The sequence below is a fragment of the Panulirus ornatus genome, chromosome 10, assembly GCF_036320965.1.
Source record: "Panulirus ornatus isolate Po-2019 chromosome 10, ASM3632096v1, whole genome shotgun sequence".
NCBI lineage: Eukaryota > Metazoa > Arthropoda > Malacostraca > Decapoda > Palinuridae > Panulirus > Panulirus ornatus.
Window position 1 is genome coordinate 13,653,468 of NC_092233.1, and position 18,864 is coordinate 13,672,331.

Here is an 18,864-nt window from a genome sequence, read left to right on the forward strand (position 1 = left end):
TTTATTTTGCCTTGTCGCTGTCTCCCGCATTTGCGAGGTAGCGCAAGGAAACAGACGAAAGAAATGGCCCAACCCACTCCCATACACATGTATATACATACATGTCCACACACACAAATATACATACCCATACATCTCAATGTACATGTATATATACACACACAGACACATACATATATACACATGCACATAATTCACATTGCCTTTATTCATTCCCATCGCCACCTCGCCACACATGGAATAACATCCCCCTCCCCCCTCATGTGTGTGAGGTAGCACTAGGAAAAGACAACAAAGGCCCCATTTGTTCACACTCAGTCTCTAGCTGTCATGTAACAATGCCTGAAACCACAGCTCCCTTTCCACATCCAGGCCCCACAGAACTTTCCATGGTTTACCCCAGATGCTTTTACATGCCCTGATTCAATCCACTGACAGCACGTCGACCCCGGTATACCACATCAATCCAATTCACTCTATTCCTTGCACGCCTTACACCCTCCTGCATTTTCAGGCCCTGATCGCTCAAAATCTTTTTTGCTCCATCCTTCCACCTCCAATTTGGTTTCCCACTTCTCCTCGTTCCCTCCACCTCTGACACATATATCCTCTTGGTCAATCTTTCCTCACTCATTCTCTCCATGTGACCAAACCATTTCAAAACACCCTCTTCTGCTCTCTCAACCACACTCTTTTTAGTTCCACACATATCTCTGAATTTTATTGGACGCTGATTATCTAAACTTTTATGGTATATTATGTGATGTAGTCTATGTGGTAAGTTGATTTTTTCTAAGGAAGCCAATATTGGGTGTAAGCATTTACCAAGAATGAGTAAATTTACTTGAGCTGCATTACTTTTCAGGTGCAAACAGAAGTTCCTGGATCTCCTATCTTCATTATGAAGCTAGCTGAGTGTGCTCGTCACTTAGAGGTGCAGATTATCGCTGATGTTTATGGCAATGCTGTGCCATTGTTTGGTCGTGACTGTTCTGTGCAGAGAAGACATCAAAAAATCATTGAAGAAGCACCATGTGTGATTGCAAACCCTGAAGTTTTCCACAAGATGGAACAGGTTATTATGATAAGCTTCATTCTGTTATTTGCATATTGTTCTTCTTTGGCTTGGGTATCCCAGATACTTTAGTGGTAAGATGTTTCACTGCATTCATCGGAGGATTGTAATACAGAACTTGTTTATACTTATTTGCCTCTTCTACCAGAGCAAGGGAGTGTCCAGAACAAGCAAGCAATGGCCTAATTTGCACAAATCCGCTCTCAAACTGTTATGTATAATGTGCCAGATGCAGAGTTTGCCATTAACATGCTGGCTCCACAGACTGTTTCGTAACTTCTTCATGTACCATTGTTTATCCTACTCACAGCACTTTCTTTCCTTCATACAAAATTAATCCAAATCATTCTTTCTGATTCATGCCTTTCACCCTCCTTCACATTTTGAGACAGATATTCCAAAGCCTTCTCCTCACTTTTTATTTCTTTCTTGGTCTCGCCATGCTCCTTCCATTCCTGACACAGATTCTTTTGGTTACTTTTTATTCTCTTGGTCCATTTCAGCATATCCTGGCTGACCCCTGCAATCAGACAGCACTCACTGTCACACCTTTCTTTGAATCTTTCATTCCCTACGTGCTCAACCTTCTTCACACCACACATCATCCTCACGCATTTCAGGCATTCACACAACACTGTTTGGAGTGTTATACCTCACAGACAATGAACTCTCCACAGACTCCATAATGTGCTTATGAATTGAGCCTACTCCTCCACCTTATGGCCTAGGGCAGTCCAAATGGTTCCAACTGCTGCTACATTCTCTCCCGGGTGCATTCCAATTGCTATTGGTCCTCTCTTTCCTTTCTTTTTAAACTACTTTAAACCATCCTGTTTTATTGCCGTGCATCATTATCATACTTTTTTTATGGTAGCTGAGACTGGGTATTAGGGATGGGTGATTTAAATGTGAAGGTGAGTAATTTGGCAGTTGAGGTGTAATTGGTGTACACGGGGCATTCAGTGTTGTCAGTGGAATTGGTGAAGAGCTTGTGGATTTGTGTGCTGAAAAAAGACTGGTGATTGGGAATACCTGGTTTAAAAAAGAGAGCTATTCACAAGTATACATATATTAGTAGGAGAGGTGGTCAAAGGGCATTATTAGATTACGTGTTAATTGATAGGCATGTAAAAGGGAGACTTTTGGATGTTGATGTACTGAGAGGGGGCAGCTGGAGGGATGTCTGATCACTATCTTGTGGAGGCAAAGATGAAGATTTGTAGAGGTTTTTAAAAGAGAAGAGAGAATGTCAGAGAGAAAAGAGTAGTGAGAGTAAGTGAGCTTAAAAAGGGACATGTGAGGAAGTACCAGGAGAGGTTGAGTGTAGAATAGCAAAAGATGAGAGAAAATGACTTGAGGGGAGTGGGTGAGGGGTGGGATATATTTAGAGAAGCAGTGATGGCATATGCACGAGATGCATGTGGCATGAGAAAGGTGGGAGGTAGGCAGATTAGAGAGGGTATTGAGGGATTAGATGAAGAACTAAAGTTGTTAGTGAAAGAGGAAAGATAGGTATTTGGACAGTACTTGCTAGGAAGGAGTGCAGTTGACTTGGAGATGTATAAGAGAAATCGACAGAAGGTCAAGAGGAATGTGTAAGGGTTGGAAAAGAGGGCAAATGAGAGTTGGGGTAAGAAAGTATCCTTAAACTTTAGGGAGAATAAAACATTGTTTTGCAAGGAGGTAAATAATGTGCATAAGATAAAAGAACAAATGGGAACATCAGTGAAGTGGGTATGGGGTAAGTGATAACAGGTAGTGATGAAGTGAGGAGGAGATGGATTGAGTTTTTGTAGGGTTTGTTGAATATCTTTCATGATAGAGTGGCAGATGTAGGGTGTTTTGGTTGGGGTGGTGTGTGAAGGGAGAGAGTCAGGGAGAGTGGTTTGATGAAGAGAGAAGAGGTGGTGATAGCCTTGCAGAAGATGAATTCTGGGAAGGTGGCAGAAATGGATTGTATTGCAGTTGAGTTTATTAAGAAAGGGGGTGACTGTGTTGTTGATTGGTTGGTAGGGATATTCAATGTATGTATAGATCATGGTTAAGTGCCTGAGGATTGGCGGAATGCATGTATAGGTGCCATTGTACAAAGATGAAGGAGATAAAGTTGTGTTCACACTACAGAGGCATAATTTTGTTGAGTATTCCAGGAATATCTGGGAGTGGATCTGGCAGCGGATGGAACCATGGAAGCGGAAGTGGATCATAGGGTGGGGGAGGGGGCAAAAATCCTGGGAGCCTTGAAGAATATGTGGAAGTCGAGAACATTATCTCGGAAAGCAAAAATGGGTATGTTTGAAGGAATAGTGGTTCCAACAATGTTGTATGGTTGCGAGGAGTGGACTATGGATAGAGTTGTGCGCAGGAGGGTGGATGTGCTGGAAATGAGATGTTTGAGGACAGTGTGTGGTGTGAGGTGGTTTGATCGAGTAAGTAACATAAGGGTAAGAGAGATGTGTGGAAATAAAAAGAGCGTGGTTGAGAGAGCAGAAGAGGGTGTTTTGAAATGGTTTGGGCACATGGAGAGAATGAGTGAGGAAAGATTGACCAAGAGGATATATGTGTCGGAGGTGGAGGGAACAAGGAGAAGTGGGAGACCAAATTGGAGGTGGAAAGATGGAGTGAAAAAGATTTTGTGTGATCGGGGCCTGAACATGCAGGAGGGTGAAAGGAGGGCAAGGAATAGAGTGAATTGGATAGATGTGGTATACCGGGGTTGACGTGCTGTCAGTGGATTGAATCAGGGCATGTGAAGCGTCTGGGGTAAACCATGGAAAGCTGTGTAGGTATGTATATTTGCGTGTGTGGACGTATGTATATACATGTGTATGGGGGTGGGTTGGGCCATTTCTTTTGTCTGTTTCCTTGCGCTACCTCGCAAACGCGGGAGACAGCGACAAAGCAAAAAGAAAAAAAAAAAAATCCAGGAAAATTGTATGGAAGGGTATTGATTGAGAGGGTGAAGGCATGTACAGAGCATCAGATTGGGGAGAAGCAGTGTGGTTTCAGAAAAGGTAGAGGATGAGTGGATCAGGTGTTTGCTCTGAAAAATATATGTTTGAAATACTTAAGGAAACAGATGGATTTGTATGCAGGATATATGGATTTGAAGAGGCATATGCCTGGGTTGTTAGAGATGCTTTATGGAAGGTCTGACACATATATCCTCTTTGTCAACCTTTCCTCTCTCATTCTCTCCTTATGTCCAAACCATTTCAACACACCCTCTTCTATTCTCTCATTCACACACTTTTTATTACCACACATCTCTCTTACCTTTTCATTACTTACTCGATCAAACCACCTGACACCCCATATTGTCCTCATACATTTCATTTCCAACACATCCACCCTCCTCAGTACAACCCTATCTAAAGCCCATCCCACACAACCATATAACATTGTTGGAACTACTATTCTTTCAAACATACCCATTGTTGCTCTCTGAGACAACGTTCTCTCTTTCCACACATTTTTCATTGCTCCCAGAACCTTCACCCCCTCCCCACCCTATGACTCACTTCCATTTCCATGGTTCCATTTGCTGCTAAATCCACTCCCAGATATATAAAACACTTCACTTCCTCCAATTTTTCTCTGTTCAGACTTGCATCCCAACTCGGTTGTCCCTCAGCCCTTCTGAATCTGATAACTTTGCTTTTATTTACATTTACTCTCAACTTTCTCCTTTCACACACTGTTCCAAACTCACTCACTAACTTCTGCAGTTTCTCACTTGAATTAGCCACTGGTGCCATATCATCAGCGAAAAACAACTGACTCGATAACCAGGCCTTCTCATCCTCAACAGACTGCATACTTAACCTTTAAAGTTCTTGCATTTACTTCCTTCACCACCCAATCCTTAAAAAATTTTTATGACCATTGTGATATAACACACCCTTGCCACAGACCGACCTTCACTGCGAACCAATCATTCTCCTCTCTTCCTACTCATACACATAACTCACACTCTTGATGAGAACTTCTCAGTGGTTCTAACAGCTTACCTTCCACACCATGTATTCCTAAGACCTTCCATAAAACATCTCTATCACCCCTATCATATGCCTTCTCCAAATACGTAGATTTTTTTTTTTTTTTTTATATACTTTGTTGCTGTCTCCCGCTTTTGCGAGGTAGCGCAAGGAAACAGACGAAAGAAATGGCCCAACCCCCCCCATACACATGTATATACATACGTCCACACACGCAAATATACATACCTACACAGCTTTCCATGGTTTACCCCAGACGCTTCACATGCCTTGATTCAATCCACTGACAGCACGTCAACCCCGGTATACCACATCGCTCCAATTCACTCTATTCCTTGCCCTCCTTTCACCCTCCTGCATGTTCAGGCCCCGATCACACAAAATCTTTTTCACTCCATCTTTCCACCTCCAATTTGGTCTCCCTCTTCTCCTCGTTCCCTCCACCTCCGACACATATATCCTCTTAGTCAATCTTTCCTCACTCATTCTCTCCATGTGCCCAAACCACTTCAAAACACCCTCTTCTGCTCTCTCAACCACGCTCTTTTTATTTCCACACATCTCTCTTACCCTTACGTTACTCACTCGATCAAACCACCTCACACCACACATTGTCCTCAAACATCTCATTTCCAGCACATCCATCCTCCTGCGCACAACTCTATCCATAGCCCACGCCTCGCAACCATACAACATTGTTGGAACCACTATTCCTTCAAACATACCCATTTTTGCTTTCCGAGATAATGTTCTCGACTTCCACACATTCTTCAAGGCCCCCAGAATTTTCGCCCCCTACCCCACCCTATGATCCACTTCCGCTTCCATGGTTCCATCCGCTGCCAGATCCACTCCCAGATATCTAAAACACTTCACTTCCTCCAGTTTTTCTCCATTCAAACTCACCTCCCAATTGACTTGACCCTCAACCCTACTGTACCTAATAACCTTGCTCTTATTCACATTTACTCTTAACTTTCTTCTTCCACACACTTTACCAAACTCAGTCACCAGCTTCTGCAGTTTCTCACATGAATCAGCCACCAGCGCTGTATCATCAGCGAACAACAACTGACTCACTTCCCAAGCTCTCTCATCCCCAACAGACTTCATACTTGCCCCTCTTTCCAAAACTCTTGCATTTACCTCCCTAACAACCCCATCCATAAACAAATTAAACAACCATGGAGACATCACACACCCCTGCCGCAAACCTACATTCACTGAGAACCAATCACTTTCCTCTCTTCCTACACGTACACATGCCTTACATCCTCGATAAAAACTTTTCACTGCTTCTAACAACTTTCCTCCCACACCATATATTCTTAATACCTTCCACATAGCATCTCTATCAACTCTATCATATGCCTTCTCCAGATCCATAAATGCTACATACAAATCCATTTGCTTTTCTAAGTATTTCTCACATACATTCTTCAAAGCAAACACCTGATCCACACATCCTCTACCACTTCTGAAACCACACTGCTCTTCCCCAATCTGATGCTCTGTACATGCCTTCACCCTCTCAATCAATACCCTCCCATATAATTTACCAGGAATACTCAACAAACTTTTTTTTTTTTTTTTTTTTATACTTTGTCGCTGTCTCCCGCGTTTGCGAGGTAGCGCAAGGAAACAGACGAAAGAAATGGCCCAACCCCCCCCATACACATGTATATACATACGTCCACACACGCAAATATACATACCTACACAGCTTTCCATGGTTTACCCCAGACGCTTCACATGCCTTGATTCAATCCACTGACAGCACGTCAACCCCGGTATACCACATCGCTCCAATTCACTCTATTCCTTGCCCTCCTTTCACCCTCCTGCATGTTCAGGCCCCGATCACACAAAATCTTTTTCACTCCATCTTTCCACCTCCAATTTGGTCTCCCTCTTCTCCTCGTTCCCTCCACCTCCGACACATATATCCTCTTGGTCAATCTTTCCTCACTCATTCTCTCCATGTGCCCAAACCACTTCAAAACACCCTCTTCTGCTCTCTCAACCACGCTCTTTTTATTTCCACACATCTCTCTTACCCTTACGTTACTCACTCGATCAAACCACCTCACACCACACATTGTCCTCAAACATCTCATTTCCAGCACATCCATCCTCCTGCGCACAACTCTATCCATAGCCCACGCCTCGCAACCATACAACATTGTTGGAACCACTATTCCTTCAAACATACCCATTTTTGCTTTCCGAGATAATGTTCTCGACTTCCACACATTCTTCAAGGCCCCCAGAATTTTCGCCCCCTCCCCCACCCTATGATCCACTTCCGCTTCCATGGTTCCATCCGCTGCCAGATCCACTCCCAGATATCTAAAACACTTCACTTCCTCCAGTTTTTCTCCATTCAAACTCACCTCCCAATTGACTTGACCCTCAACCCTACTGTACCTAATAACCTTGCTCTTATTCACATTTACTCTTAACTTTCTTCTTCCACACACTTTACCAAACTCAGTCACCAGCTTCTGCAGTTTCTCACATGAATCAGCCACCAGCGCTGTATCATCAGCGAACAACAACTGACTCACTTCCCAAGCTCTCTCATCCCCAACAGACTTCATACTTGCCCCTCTTTCCAAAACTCTTGCATTTACCTCCCTAACAACCCCATCCATAAACAAATTAAACAACCATGGAGACATCACACACCCCTGCCGCAAACCTACATTCACTGAGAACCAATCACTTTCCTCTCTTCCTACACGTACACATGCCTTACATCCTCGATAAAAACTTTTCACTGCTTCTAACAACTTTCCTCCCACACCATATATTCTTAATACCTTCCACAGAGCATCTCTATCAACTCTATCATATGCCTTCTCCAGATCCATAAATGCTACATACAAATCCATTTGCTTTTCTAAGTATTTCTCACATACATTCTTCAAAGCAAACACCTGATCCACACATCCTCTACCACTTCTGAAACCACACTGCTCTTCCCCAATCTGATGCTCTGTACATGCCTTCACCCTCTCAATCAATACCCTCCCATATAATTTACCAGGAATACTCAACAAACTTATACCTCTGTAATTTGAGCATTCACTCTTATCCCCTTTGCCTTTGTACAATGGCACTATGCACGCATTCCGCCAATCCTCAGGCACCTCACCATGAGTCATACATACATTAAATAACCTTACCAACCAGTCAACAATACAGTCACCCCCTTTTTTAATAAATTCCACTGCAATACCATCCAAACCTGCTGCCTTGCCGGCTTTCATCTTCCGCAAAGCTTTTACTACCTCTTCTCTGTTTACCAAATCATTTTCCCTAACCCTCTCACTTTGCACACCACCTCGACCAAAACACCCTATATCTGCCACTCTATCATCAAACACATTCAACAAACCTTCAAAATACTCACTCCATCTCCTTCTCACATCACCACTACTTGTTATCACCTCCCCATTTGCGCCCTTCACTGAAGTTCCCATTTGCTCCCTTGTCTTACGCACTTTATTTACCTCCTTCCAGAACATCTTTTTATTCTCCCTAAAATTTAATGATACTCTCTCACCCCAACTCTCATTTGCCCTTTTTTTCACCTCTTGCACCTTTCTCTTGACCTCCTGTCTCTTTCTTTTATACATCTCCCACTCAATTGCATTTTTTCCCTGCAAAAATCGTCCAAATGCCTCTCTCTTCTCTTTCACTAATACTCTTACAAATACTCAACAAACTTATACCTCTGTAATTTGAGCACTCACTCTTATCCCCTTTGCCTTTGTACAATGGCACTATGCACGCATTCCGCCAATCCTCAGGCACCTCACCATGAGTCATACATACATTAAATAACCTTACCAACCAGTCAACAATACAGTCACCCCCTTTTTTAATAAATTCCACTGCAATACCATCCAAACCTGCTGCCTTGCCGGCTTTCATCTTCCGCAACGCTTTCACTACCTCTTCTCTGTTTACCAAATCATTTTCCCTAACCCTCTCACTTTGCACACCACCTCGACCAAAACACCCTATATCTGCCACTCTATCATCAAACACATTCAACAAACCTTCAAAATGCTCACTCCATCTCCTTCTCACATCACCACTACTTGTTTTCACCTCCCCATTTGCGCCATTCACTGAAGTTCCCATTTGCTCCCTTGTCTTACACACTTTATTTACCTCCTTCCAGAACATCTTTTTATTCTCCCTAAAATTTAATGATACTCTCTCATCCCAACTCTCATTTGCCCTTTTTTTCACCTCTTGCACCTTTCTCTTGACCTCCTGTCTCTTTCTTTTATACATCTCCCACTCAATTGCATTTTTTCCCTGCAAAAATCATCCAAATGCCTCTCTCTTCTCTTTCACTAATACTCTTACTTCTTCATCCCACCACTCACTACCCTTTCTAATCAACCCACCTCCCACTCTTCTCATGCCACAAGCATCTTTTGCGCAATCCATCACTGATTCCCTAAATACATCCCATTCCTCCCCCACTCCCCTTGCTTCCATTGTTCTCACCTTTTTCCATTCTGTACTCAGTCTCTCCTGGTACTTCCTCACACAGGTCTCCTTCTCAAGCTCACTTACTCTCGCCACCCTCTTCACCCCAACATTCACTCTTCTTTTCTGAAAACCCATACAAATCTTCACCTTAGCCTCCACAAGATAATGATCAGACATCCCTCCAGTTGCACCTCTCAGGACATTAACATCCAAAAGTCTCTCTTTCGCACGCCTGTCAATTAACACGTAATCCAATAACGCTCTCTGGCCATCTCTCCTACTTACATAAGTATACTTATGTATAAATACGTAGATGCCACATAGAAATCTATCCGTTTTTCTAAGTATATCTCACACATATTCTTCGAAGCAAATACCTGATCCATACACCCTCTACCACTTCTGAAACCACATTGCTCCTCCACCACCTGATACTCTGTACATACCTTCACCCTCTCAGTCAATACCCTCCCATACAATTTTCCAGGTATACTCACCAAGCTGTAGTGTGAACACTCACCTTTATCCCTTTGCCATTATACAGTGGCAGTATACAAGCATTTTGCCAATCCTCAGGCACTTCTATGATCCATACACATATTGAATAGCCTTACCAACCAATCGACAACACAGTCACCTGCTTTCTTAATAAATTCAACTGCAATACCATCCAATCCTGCTGCCTTGCTGGATTTCATTTCTGCAAGGCTTTCACCTCCTTTTCTTCTTTCACCACACCACTTTCCCTGACTCTCACTTTGCACATTCATTCAGAATACTCACTCCACTATCATCCAGCACATTTAACAATCCTTCATAATTCTCACTCTATCTCTTCCTCCATCCACCACTACCTGTTATCACTTCCCCTTTTGCTCCCTTTACCAGTATCCCCATTTGTTCTCTTGTCTTTTGCACATTATTTACCTCTTTTTAAAACAGGTATTCCCAATCACCAGTCTTTTTTTCAGCACACAACTCCACAAGCTCTTTACCATTTCCATTCATAATACTGAATACCTAATGCACACCAATTATACCCTCAACTGCCACATTACTTACTTTCATATTTGAATCACCCATCACTAATACCCGGTCTCGTACAGCAAAAGTGCTAACACACTTATTTGGATGTTCCCAAAATGCTTACCTCTCATGACCTTTCTTTTGATGGCCAGGTGCACAAGCACCTGTAATCATCCAACTATCATCATCCACTTTCAGTTTTACCCATATCATTCTAGAATTTACTTCCCTATGCTCTATCACACACTCTCAAAGTCTGGCCCTTGGTGATTACTAGTTAGTTGCACAGGAAATTGTATAGAAGCCTAGTTATATGATAGGAATCAGAGAGTTGTAATGAATGAGGAATCATTACCTTGATCACCCATTACTAGTTAATTCCTCCAGGGATCCATACCAGGGCCTATAATTTTCATCATATATATTAATGATATTGATGTAGGGCTGAATAACATGGTATCAAAATTTGCAAATGACACAAAGATTGGCAGTGCCATTACTAACTGAATAAGATAGGCTAAGATTACAAGAGGATCTAGATAAAATTGCTGAATGGTCTAGTAAATGGCTAATGCCATTTAATGTCAATAAATGTCAGCTGTTACTAGTAGAAACCCAAAACAAAAATTTTATTATGAACTGATGGGGCATAAGATAAAAGAACACTCATAGTGTGAGAGATCTAGGGTTCATTATTTCCAATAACTTCAAATTCTCCCAGCATTGCAATGAAGCTGCCAAGAAAGCAAATAGGATGTTTGGATTTATGAACAAAATCTGCTTCCAGAAGCAAGGAAGTGATATTACCACACTACCCAAGTCTAGTTAGACCACACCTCAAGTATGCAGTGCAGCTTTGGGCCCCTCACTTAAGTAAGGACATTCTTAAATTGCAGGCAGTGCATCAAAGAGCAACTACATTAACTCTTTCCCTGTGTAACAAACCATATAAGGAGAGACTGCAAGAATTAAACTTGTTCTTCCTAAGCAAGAGGCACTTCTGGGGCAAATTGATAGGTAGTTTCAAAATACTTAAAGGATTCAGCAACGTTGATATTGAGCATTTCATTAGAGTAGCGCCAGCATTACCAATGAGGATTAAAACTTAAGAGGTCACTGAGGAATCTGGACTTTACAAAATATTTTTTACTGACATTATTGATGCTTGGAATAAGCTCCCAGATAATGGAAGCAGCAATGCCCTTAATATCTTTGAAATTAGGCATCATCATCACTTTTCACTCTCCTGTATTTGATAATTCACTCAATCAGTCATCATAATGCAGTGGTATATCATGGTACCTTCTCATCCACTGATCTCTCCCTGGCCATGTTGCAGTATCATACTAGCAATAATTAGCCTGTGTCACTTGTTTTGAGAGAGTAATTAAGAATTCTGGTATCATTCTTCATCATCATGTATAACATAAGTATGGTAAAGTCAAGAGGCTGTCTTTATAGCAAAAAGTGAAGGGATGCATGTCATTGGTGATGGGATTCATGACATGTTCATGTTCATTTAACCTTATAGCTTACAAAATTTTCCATCAGGCTTATTAATCCTACAAGGTATTTTTTTTACCTGTTTTCCTGCCAGCTCATGCTGGAGGGAATGGAGGGTGAGGAGAGAGCCTTTGCTTTCCTATACTTTTCTTCTGCTTTCAAGGAGGCCTTTTCTTTCTTTCTTTTTTTTCTTAGCATTAAGGCCAGACCACCTCGCTCAGATCATGGGTCTGTATACAGTCTGTGTATCTATGTAACTCCATGCAACTTCCAGAACTCCTGTTTCAAGAGTAGTACTACTCCTTCCTTAGCTGTCGTCTTCTCACTAAACGCTGGCTTTACTCTTAAGACATTTCCAAACCATTCTTTGCCTTTGAGCTTTGTTTCGCTTAAAACCAGATCATCCAGGTTTCCTTAAACATACTACCTATCTTTCTTCTCTTCTCATCTTGGTTACATCCCCACACATTCAGACACTCCAGTCTGAGCCTTCAAGGAGGATAACCATTCCCCATCTGGCTCCTGTTTCCTCTTTTAGAAATTGAGATACAAGAAGGCAAGGGATTCTAGCCCCCACTCCCGTCCCCTTTATTCGCCTTCTACGACAGAGAATATTGTTTTATTATGCAGATTTTCATGCTCTATATTAAGACATAGGTGAATGTCTCATTTTTTATTGTAGGGTTTGTTTACTTTTGCAGGGAAAAAATGCAATTGAGTGGGAGATGTATAAAAGAAAGAGACAGGAGGTCAAGAGAAAGGTGCAAGAGGTGAAAAAGAGGGCAAATGAGAGTTGGGGTGAGAGAGTATCATTAGATTTTAGGGGGAATGAAAAGATGTTCTGGAAGGAGGTAAATAAAGTGTGTAAGACAAGGGAGCAAATGGGAACTTTCAGTGAAGGGCGCAAATGGGGAGGTGATAACAAGTAGTGGTGATGTGAGAAGGAGATGGAGTGAGTATTTTGAAGGTTTGTTGAATGTGTTTGATGATAGAGTGGCAGATATAGGGTGTTTTGGTCGAGGTGGTGTGCAAAGTGAGAGGGTTAGGGAAAATGATTTGGTAAACAGAGAAGAGGTAGTATAAGCTTTGCGGAAGATGAAAGCCGGCAAGGCAGCAGGTTTGGATGGTATTGCAGTGGAGTTTATTAAAAAAGGGGGTGACTGTATTGTTGACTGGTTGGTAAGGTTATTTAATGTATGTATGACTCATGGTGAGGTGCCTGAGGATTGGCGGAATGCATGCATAGTGCCATTGTACAAAGGCAAAGGGGATAAGAGTGAGTGCTCAAATTACAGAGGTATAAGTTTGTTGAGTATTCCTGGTAAATTATATGGGAGGGTATTGATTGAGAGGGTGAAGGTATGTACAGAGCATCAGATTGGGGAAGAGCAGTGTGGTTTCAGAAGTGGTAGAGGATGTGTGGATCAGGTGTTTGCTTTGAAGAATGTATGTGAGAAATACTTAGAAAAGCAAATGGATTTGTATGTACCATTTATGGATCTGGAGAAGGCATATGATAGAGTTGATAGAGATGCTCTGTGGAAGGTATTAAGAATATATGGTGTGGGAGGCAAGTTGTTAGAAGCAGTGAAAAGCTTTTATCGAGGATGTAAGGCATGTGTACGTGTAGGAAGAGAGGAAAGTGATTGGTTCTCAGTGAATGTAGGTTTGCGGCAGGGGTGTGTGATGTCTCCATGGTTGTTTAATTTGTTTATGGATGGGGTTGTTAGGGAGGTGAATGCAAGAGTTTTGGAAAGAGGGGCAAGTATGAAGTCTGTTGGGGATGAGGAAGCTTGGGAAGTGAGTCAGTTGATGTTCGCTGATGATACAGCGCTGGTGGCTGATTCATGTGAGAAACTGCAGAAGCTGGTGACTGAGTTTGGTAAAGTGTGTGAAAGAAGAAAGTTAAGAGTAAATGTGAATAAGAGCAAGGTTATTAGGTACAGTAGGGTTGAGGGTCAAGTCAATTGGGAGGTAAGTTTGAATGGAGAAAAACTGGAGGAAGTGAAGTGTTTTAGATATCTGGGAGTGGATCTGGCAGCGGATGGAATCATGGAAGCGGAAGTGAATCATAGGGTGGGGGAGGGGGCAAAAATCCTGGGAGCCTTGAAGAATGTGTGGAAGTCGAGAACATTATCTCGGAAAGCAAAAATGGGTATGTTTGAAGGAATAGTGGTTCCAACAATGTTTTATGGTTGCGAGGCGTGGGCTATGGATAGAGTTGTGCGCAGGAGGGTGGATGTGCTGGAAATGAGATGTTTGAGGACAATGTGTGGTGTGAGGTGGTTTGATCGAGTAAGTAATGTAAGGGTAAGAGAGATGTGTGGAAATAAAAAGAGCGTGGTTGAGAGAGCAGAAGAGGATGTTTTGAAATGGTTTGGGCACATGGAGAGAATGAGTGAGGAAAGATTGACCAAGAGGATATATGTGTCGGAGGTGGAGGGAACAAGGAGAAGTAGGAGACGAAATTGGAGGTGGAAAGATGGAGTGAAAAAGATTTTGTGTGATCGGGGCCTGAACATGCAGGAGGGTGAAAGGAGGGCAAGGAATAGAGTGAATTGGATCGATGTGGTATACCGGGGTTGACGTGCTGTCAGTAGATTGAATCAGGGCATGTGAAGCGTCTGGGGTAAACCATGGAAAGTTGTGTGGGGCCTGGATGTGGAAAGGGAGCTGTGGTTTCGGGCATTATTGCATGACAGCTAGAGACTGAGTGTGAACGAATGGGGCCTTTGTTGTCTTTTCCTAGTGCTACCTCGCACACATGAGGGGGGAGGGGGATGGTATTCCATGTGTGGCGATGGAAATGAATAAAGGCAGACAGTGTGAATTGTGTGCATGGGTATATATATGTATGTGTCTGTGTGTGTATGTATATGTGTACATTGAGATGTATAGGTATGTATATTTGCGTGTGTGGACGTGTATGTATATACATTGTGTATGGGGTGGGTTGGGCCATTTCTTTCGTCTGTTTCCTTGCGCTACCTCACAAACGCGGGAGACAGCAACAAAGCAAAATAAAAAAAATTATAATAATATTGTTTACTTTTCTGACTAAATTGGATGGCTTTGTTAGAAAAGTTCTAGAAGGCACAGTTGATGGATCTGCCTTAAGATATGCTTTTCATATGGTCAAAGCAGACTTTTTATTAAATACATCAGAGATATGTATATCCGGAGGTTATTATAGATTTTTGCTAATCCTCTATAGTTTTCACTGGTGAAGCTTGTGATTAAGCACAGTCTTGAACTGTCAAAGGTAATCATAAAAGTATTAGATTTTTAGCATGTTATTATTAGGTGTTTAATTTGCATTATCAAAACATCTTCAGGTTCTGAGTCTTTACCTTTTTTGTTTTGTTTCCAGGCTGCAGTGAAACTTGCAAAAATGGTTGGCTATGTTAATGCTGGAACAGTTGAGTACTTGTATGACAATGATGGGAACTTTTTCTTTTTGGAACTGAATCCCCGATTACAAGTGGAGCATCCCTGCACAGAAATGATCACTGACATAAATCTGCCAGCAGCACAGCTACAGGTATGATAAGAATTATACATTAATTACACTATGTTCAAAGAACCTTGACCTTAAAGCCTACCCCTACCCATCCAGCCCACCTGTATATAAACTAGTACCAAGGCAATCCATCCATCTGTGAAACGTCTGGGGTAAACCATGGAAAGGACTGTGGGGCCTGGATATAGATAGGGAGCTGTGGTTTCGGTGCATTACACATGACAGCTAGAGACTGAGTGTGAACAAATGTGGCTTTTTTCTGGTTTCCTGGTGCTATCTCACTGAAGCAGGGATTAGTGATGCTGTTTCCTGTGGGGCTGGGTAGTGCCAGGCATGGATGAAGGCTCGTAAGGGGAAACAGAATGAGTGCTCATCCTCCTTGAAGGCTCAGATTAGGATGTCTAAATGTGTGTGGATGTAACCAAGATGAGAAAAAAAGGAGAGATAGGTAGTATGTTTGAGGAAATGAACCTGGATATTTTGGCTCTGAGTCAAACAAAGCACAAGGGTAAAGGAGAAGAGTGGTTTAGGAATGTCTTAGGGGTAAAGTTAGGGATTAGTGAGAAGACAGGAGCAAAGGAGTAGCACTCCTCCTGAAGCAAGAGTTTTGGGAATATGTGATAGAGTGTAAGAAAGTAAACTCTTGATTGATATGGGTAAAACTGAAAGTGAATGGAGAGAGATGGATGATTATTGGTGCCTATGCACCTGGACATGAGAAGAAAGATCATGAGAGGCAAATGTTAGGGAGCAGCTGAGTGAATGGGTTAGCTGCTTTGATGCATGAGACCAGGTTATGGTGATAGGTGATTTGAATGCGAAGGTGATTAGTGTGGCAGTTTAGGGCATAATTGGTGTACATGGGGTCTTCAATGTTGTAAATGGAAATGGTAAAGAGCTTGTAGATTTGTGTGCTGAAATAGGACTGTTGATTAGGAATAGCTGGTTTGAAAAGAGAAATATACATAAGTATATTTATGTGAGTAGGAGAGATGGCTAGAGGGCATTATTGGATTAAAGGTCTAACTTACAGGTGTGTAAAAGAGAGTCTTTTGGATGTTAATGTGCTGAGAGGGGCAGCTGGAGGGATGTCTGATCACTATCTTGTAGAGGTGAAGGTGAAGATTTATACAGGTTTTCAGAAAAGAAAAAAGAATGTTGGGGTGGAGAGAGTGGTGAGAGTGAGCTTGGAGAGGAGACTTGTGTGAGGAAATACGAGGAGAGATTGAGTGCAGAATGGCAAAAGGTGAGAGCAAATGACGCAAGGGGAGTAGGGGAGGAATGGGATGTATTTAGGGAAGCAGTGATGGCTTTCACAACAGATGCATGTGGCATGAGAAAGGTGGGTGGTGGGCATATTAGAAAGGGTAGTGAATGGTGGGATGAAGAAGTAAGATTGTTAGTGAAAGAGAAGAATTAGGCATTTGGATGATTTTTTCAGGGAAGTGATGTAAATGACTGGGAAAAATATGAAAGAAAGTGGCAGAAGGTCAAGAGAAAGGTGCAAGAGGTGAAAAAGAGAGCAAATGAGAGATAGGGTGAGAGAGCATCATTAAATTTTGTGGAGAATAAAAAGATGTTTTAGAGGGAGGTAAATAAAGTGTGTATGACAAGAGAAGTGAGTAATGTGGCAGTTTAGGGCATAATTGGTGTACATGGGGTCTTCAATGTTGTAAATGGAAGTGGTGAAGAGCTTGTAGATTTGTGTACTGAAAAAGGACTGTTGATTGGGAATACTTGGTTTAAAAAGATAGATATACATACGTATATGTATGTGAGTAGGAGAGATGGCCAGAGAGCAGTCTTGGATTAAGGGTCTAACTGATAGGTGCATAAAAGAGAGACTTTTGGATATTAGTGCTGAGAGGGGAAGCTGGAGGAATGTCTGATCACTGTCTTGTGGAGGCGAAGGTGAAGATTTATACAGGTTTTTAGAAAAGAAGAGAGAATGTTGGGGAGAAGAGAGTGGTGAGAGGAAGTGAGCTTGGAAAGGAGACTTGTGTGAGGATATTCCAGGAGAGATTGAGTGCAGAATGGCAAAAGGTGAGAGCAAATGATGTAAGGGGAGTGGGGGAGGAATGGGATGTATTAAGGAAAGTAGTGATGGCTTGCACAAAGATGCATGTGGCTTGAGAAAAAAAGATGCATGTGGCATGAGAAAAGTGGGAGGTGGGCAGATGAGAAATGGAAGTGAATGGTGGGATGAAGAAGTAAGATTGTTAGTGAAATAGAAGAGAGAGGTGTTTGGATGATTTTTGCAGGGAAGTAATGTGAATGACTGGGAAAGGTATGAAAGAAAGCGGCAGGAGGTCAAGAGAAAGGTGCAAGAGGTGAAAAAGAGGGCAAATGAGAGTTGGGGTGAGAGAGTATCATTAAATTTTATGGAGAATAAAAAGATGTTTTGGAAGGAGGAAAATAAAGTGCATAAGACAAGAGAAGTGAGTAATGTGGCAGTTTAGGGCATAGTTGGTGTACGTGGGGTCTTCAATGTTTTGAATGGAAATGGTAAAGAGCTTGTTGATTTCTGTGCTGAAAAAGGACTGTTGATTGGGAATACATGGTTTAAAAAGAGAGATATGCATAAGTATAAGTATGTGAGTAGGAGAGATGGCCAGAGGGCATTATAGGATTAAGGGTCTAACTGATAGGTGCGTAAAAGAGAGACTTTTAGATGTTAATGTGTTGAGAGGGGCAGCTGGAGGGATGTCTGATCACTATCTTGTGGAGGCAAAGTTGAAGATTTATACAGGTTTTCAGAAAAGAAGAGAGAATGTTGGGGAGAAGAGAGTGGTGAGGGTAAGTGAGCTTGGAAAGGAGACTTGTGTAAGGAAATACCAAGAGAGATTGAGTGCAGAATGGCAAAAGGCGAGAGCAAATGACGTAAGGGGAATGGGGAATGTTGGGGAGAAGAGAGTGGTGAGAGTAAGTGAGCTTGGAAAGGAGACTTGTTTGAGGAAATACCAGGAGAGATTGAGTGCAGAATGGCAAAAGGTGAGAGCAAATGATGTTAGGGGAATGGGGGAGGAATGGGATGTGCTTAGGGAAGCAGTGATGGCTTGCACAAAAGATGCAAAGGGTAGTGAATGTTGGGATGAAGAAGGAAGATTGTTAGGGAAAGAGAAGAGAAAGGTGTTTGGATGATTTTTGCAGGGAAGTGATGTAAATGACTGGGAAAGGTATGAAAGAAAGCAGCAGGAGGTCAAGAGAAAGGTGCAAGAGGTGAAAAAGAG

General features: G+C 42.2%; 1 protein-coding gene across 7 annotated transcripts in view; it reads left to right on the top strand.

Annotated features, from left to right (window-relative positions):
- The window catches only part of ACC (acetyl-CoA carboxylase), a 333,790-nt gene that overhangs the window by 55,388 nt on the left and 259,538 nt on the right, over positions 1–18,864 (top strand). For all 7 annotated transcript variants that reach the window (XM_071665546.1, XM_071665545.1, XM_071665542.1 and 4 more), the window contains 2 exons: positions 866–1,075; positions 15,485–15,655. In XM_071665546.1, the coding sequence (XP_071521647.1) occupies positions 866–1,075; positions 15,485–15,655 (381 nt within the window). The remainder of the gene's footprint in view (positions 1–865; positions 1,076–15,484; positions 15,656–18,864) is intronic.